The 4,372-nt window shown below is 35.7% G+C and overlaps 1 protein-coding gene across 1 annotated transcript; it reads right to left on the bottom strand.

Moving 5' to 3' along the window:
* Nucleotides 1–1,142: 1,142 nt before the first annotated feature.
* Nucleotides 1,143–4,158, bottom strand: LOC107639394 (L-type lectin-domain containing receptor kinase IV.1). Its single transcript, XM_016342872.3, has 2 exons — nucleotides 2,631–4,158; nucleotides 1,143–2,083 (listed from the first exon to the last, which is right to left on the bottom strand). The coding sequence occupies exons 1-2, from the start codon at nucleotides 4,015–4,017 to the stop codon at nucleotides 1,404–1,406; spliced, it is 2,067 nt and encodes a 688-aa protein (XP_016198358.1). The 5' UTR covers nucleotides 4,018–4,158; the 3' UTR covers nucleotides 1,143–1,403.
* Nucleotides 4,159–4,372: the final 214 nt, after the last annotated feature.

Below are 4,372 nucleotides of genomic sequence, written 5' to 3'. Positions count from 1 at the left end.
AATAAATATTAAATATAATGGTTAAAAGTCCATTAAGACAAGAGAGGAGCTAAAAATTATTGCTTTTTGTAAACCTAATTTTATAAATAAAATCACTTCTGCATTTATACCAACAATTGAAAGTTTCAAGAAGCTATAACTCTTGCATAATCTAATTGATCATTACTATTGTGGGTCCAAGTAGGGATAATAACAAAGTGAAACTCATGTGGTGTGTTCCTTTAACTTGTCAAAAATCAATAGGTAGGCTTGAAAATTGAGAATGCAAACAAAATGCATCTTGCTTTACTATATGGACTTTAGCCAGCAGGCGCCCAACATGTTTTTGGCTATATAAGTTATAGTCGTATCTAACATCCTAACCTAACTTAAATGGCAAAGACCAAAAAAAAAAAAAGATAATATTAAATGGCTAGACCAAAAAAAAAAAAAAAACCTGGCTAAATTTATAATTGAGTAATTCTTCCTGCTTTTAATTCCTCTTTGTTATTGTCAATCGGTTATCAGGTTAAGAATTTTATTTTTTATTTAATTAGATTGATAACAGTTCTTTTTTTGAATTTTTTCTAGAAAAAAATCTTTTGTAAAGGACCAACCTATTAATCTTCCAACTCGTCAAAAGGTAGGACATGTAGAATATTCATACTACCTTTTTAGGCCAGCTTTGGCAAGGCAAGATGTGCGGGCATGCCTGTTTGCCACACTTATTTTTACGAAAATTCTGCAAATTAGTAAAATTTGAGTTTTTATTTGTGCAAAATATTATGAGTGATATATGTGTTTTTAATTTGAATATTGGAGTGAGAAATATTATTTGTGGGATAGAATTATTTATATGTATGATGTTCTGATGAAAGGACTTTTTGTTAGAAAGTCTAAGACGGTAGATGCTAGAAGATTCATTTAGCATTAGTTGAAGAAAATCTGACAATAATATATTTTCATCGAGAAATTTTTTATTGGATAGAATCCGATGATAATATAATTCACCGTTGGATTTATATATGGGATTCAATGGTAATAGCAAATTTTTCGTAGTGAGATGAGATTTTGCCAAATAAAAAATTTCTGTCGCTATATATTTTCCAATTTTATCCTTTTTTATCTTCGTCATCCCAACAAATTTGTTCCCAAAAGTCGAATACAAACAACAATGTCGAAATTATATGGCTAATTACATCGTACTATTGTAATTTGTACTGCCAAATACATCCTAGAATAAGAAATCCCATGAGTAGATGACAAATTTATATGTAACAAGCAATAACTCTATAATGCTACAAACCAATCTGTCTCAAATGCTGGAAAAGTGCTTGATCAGTTGATACTCAAAATTTGGCACAATAATGAAGAAGACTCTACAATGAAATAGAACATGTCCATCTAATATGCCTTGAATCAAATCAACGACCACCAGAGAGAAGTGAAGCAGCAACTGAAGTAGTAGTTGTAGTAGTATCACGGGAAAATGCCTTACTAGTAGAAGAGGAGGGATAAGACAATTGAAACTCTTGAAAATCCTCTACATAGTGCCCAAATGTTAATCCTGTTGAAGACAAACTAAGCAAATGTAAATCAGGAAGAGGAAAATCCCCTTCTAAGTACTGAACAACTTGCCGCATGCTTGGCCTAGCCATAGGCTCAGAATGTGAACATAACAAACCAAGTTTCAACACAAGTTCAACCTCTTCTGCTCTATAATCTGTGCCGAAATTTGGATCCTTTGCCTCAAGAATCTCACCATTTTTCCAACAACTATAAACCCAATCAACCAGTATTGAGTTCTCGGATTCATCTACTAGCTCTATTGGCCTCCTTCCACAGGCAACTTCAAGAAGAAATGCGCCGAAAGCATATACGTCGGACATTGTAGTGGCCTTACCGGTTCTAGTGTTCTCAGGTGCAAGGTATCCAAGTGTTCCGACAACATGTGTGGTTTGAGGATCACTTCCATGGTCATACAACCTTGCAAGACCAAAGTCACCTAACCTGCCATTCAATTCTGCATCTAGTAATACATTGCTCGCTTTTATGTCTCTATGGACCACTACTTGCTCCCATTCTTCGTGTAGATAGAACAGACCTGAACCGCATCACAAATCCAGAAAATTTTTAATTTGGTGGGGGTTAATGCTACATTGCAATTTGCAAATATAAGATAATTCTCAAAATATGAGAGGTTTCCCTCAAATTAAATTCACAAAATATTTTTATTTTATTTTATACAAATTATTCTCTAAAGATTATTTTTAATATCATGAAGTATTTTTAATAGGTGGCTATGTCCATAAAGACCTCTTCATATAAATATGATATTATGAACCATTAGATGATTCAATCAAATATGTTGAAAATAACCACCTTTTCAATATACCAAATTAACAGAAAAGGATCTACCTTTAGGACTATATTCAACAACCGTACCTACTTATATTACTCTTCCTTTACTTTTGATATAGTCATTACATATAGAAGTAGACATAGCATCTCTCAGTTATAGAGAGGTGTTGCTCAATCAAGAGAATATGTTAGTACACATAAAATGTGAGACACACATATTGACATATATCAGTTCAATCCAACATTTTTGGAACTTTGAGTCGTAGTTGAAAAAATTTATTTTAACAAACCTGAAGCAACTCCTTTGATGATTATGAACCTTTGGTTCCAATTGAGGGTGACTCTTGGTTGGTTATACAGATACTTGTCTAAGCTTCCCTTGGGCATGTAGTCATAGACAAGAAGCAACTCCCCTTTACGACGGCAGTATCCGAGGAGAGGAACCAGATTACGGTGGCGGAGGCGGCCGATACTAACAATCTCTGCCACAAATTCCCTCATCCCCTGCCTAGATTCATGGGACACCCTCTTCACAGCAACCTCAACCTTAGAAGCTGGCATCACACCTTTGTAGACCCTTCCAAATCCACCACTTCCCAAAAGCTCCTTCTCCTTGAACCCCTTTGTTGCAAAGTAAAGATCTTTGTACTTAAACCTGTGAGGACCGTATTCCATTTCCCAATCTTCAACCAACTCTGAAAACTTCTTCTTTCTTCTTATGAAATAAATCACCGCTAGAATCACCACGAACACCACAGTGAGTGAAATCATAGGTACCCCAATAGTGAGAGCCTTTGATTCCTTTCTTTCACCTAGCCTTGGAAGCTTTGGGAGTTGAGAAATAAGAAGCGGTTGAGCTTGGCCATTGATCTTAAAGCTCCAACCAAGAACATAATGGGAAGTTAAAACTGAACCGGTTGAGGAAGAGAATCCAACATACATGGTATTGTTTAGAATCGGTGAAAGATCTTTGGTCAATGATAATAAGGGCTTTTGCGGCTTTTCAACGTTGGTTGGTGCTAAAGTAACATCAATTTGCTTCTTCACACCATCGTATTCCACCCAAACTTGCATAGGGTAGCCACTGATAAGGCTCAAATTCTTGAAACCGGAATTACTATAATACCCTGCAGGTTGTGACTGTGCTGATTTCAAATCATTTATATCGATTCCAACATGGTTATCGTTGATATCAAAGAACTCTGTGCTGAGAATGGTGTCAAGTTCCACACCAAACACATGATTGGTTGCGTTTCCATTGTTCGTTTTGTTGAAGAGGCCGAGGTACTGGCTTGGTAGAGAATTCGGAAGCCCTCTCTGCGGCGCAATCACGAAAACAATCCCATGGCCACTCAGAGCTGAGTATTGAGACCGTATTGCAAAAACAAAAGTAGTTGAGAAAGAAAAAACTTCTTCGTTATTGAAACCGGAAGTGGTGTTCTTAAAAGTAACGGAATATGGATAGAACGCGTGACCTTTCTCTTGTTTTGTGTCGTTTGTAAGTTTTAAAAGACCGTTGGTTGTTATCCCCGCGATGCCATCCAGGGTCAAGTTTGAAGACTGGAAGCCATTGTTATAGATGAAGTTGGTGTTATAATCTTCATTTGCTACTACTGCCATTTCCACCTGCAAAAACAGCACTGCAAGAAGCTTTAGAGACATGGCTATACTGTGCATTATTGCAAATTGTGCACTGTGGTTGTTCTTATGGTCATGGTCAATGGATTTTGTCTTGAGAATATATAAAGACGTAAATCATACACATATTTAAATTTGAAGCACGAATTTTAGTTTAAATATTTTACTTGGAGACGAAACGTTTCAAATATATCCTCTCCAGGTTGTAGGTTGAAACTGAGCGATGTATCAATATCATTGATTCATTGTCATTTTCCCAAAAAAAAAATTTGGAATGCGTCATTATTATTATTATTAAAGAGAAAGATAAGCCAATGAGTTATAGTTCAAATGACATAGTCTCTCCATACTCTTAACTCAATTAAGAGGTTGCGGGTTCGAGTATGCTATCTTT

Source organism: Arachis ipaensis, chromosome B4 (assembly GCF_059453495.1).
Source record: "Arachis ipaensis isolate K30076 ecotype BB chromosome B4, ASM5945349v1, whole genome shotgun sequence".
In the NCBI taxonomy this organism is placed as follows: domain Eukaryota; kingdom Viridiplantae; phylum Streptophyta; class Magnoliopsida; order Fabales; family Fabaceae; genus Arachis; species Arachis ipaensis.
The sequence above is the reverse complement of the archived record's forward strand: the minus strand, read 5'-3'. Positions and strand labels throughout refer to the sequence as shown.

Excerpts from the sequence above, each read along its gene's own strand:
- LOC107639394 (XM_016342872.3), bottom strand. The coding sequence starts at position 4,017 with ATGCACAGTATAGCCATGTCTCTAAAGCTTCTTGCAGTGCTGTTTTTG. Across the intron at positions 2,084-2,630 it reads CATCAAAGGAGTTGCTTCAG|GTCTGTTCTATCTACACGAA; the intron begins GTTTGTTAAAAT and ends GATGCGGTTCAG.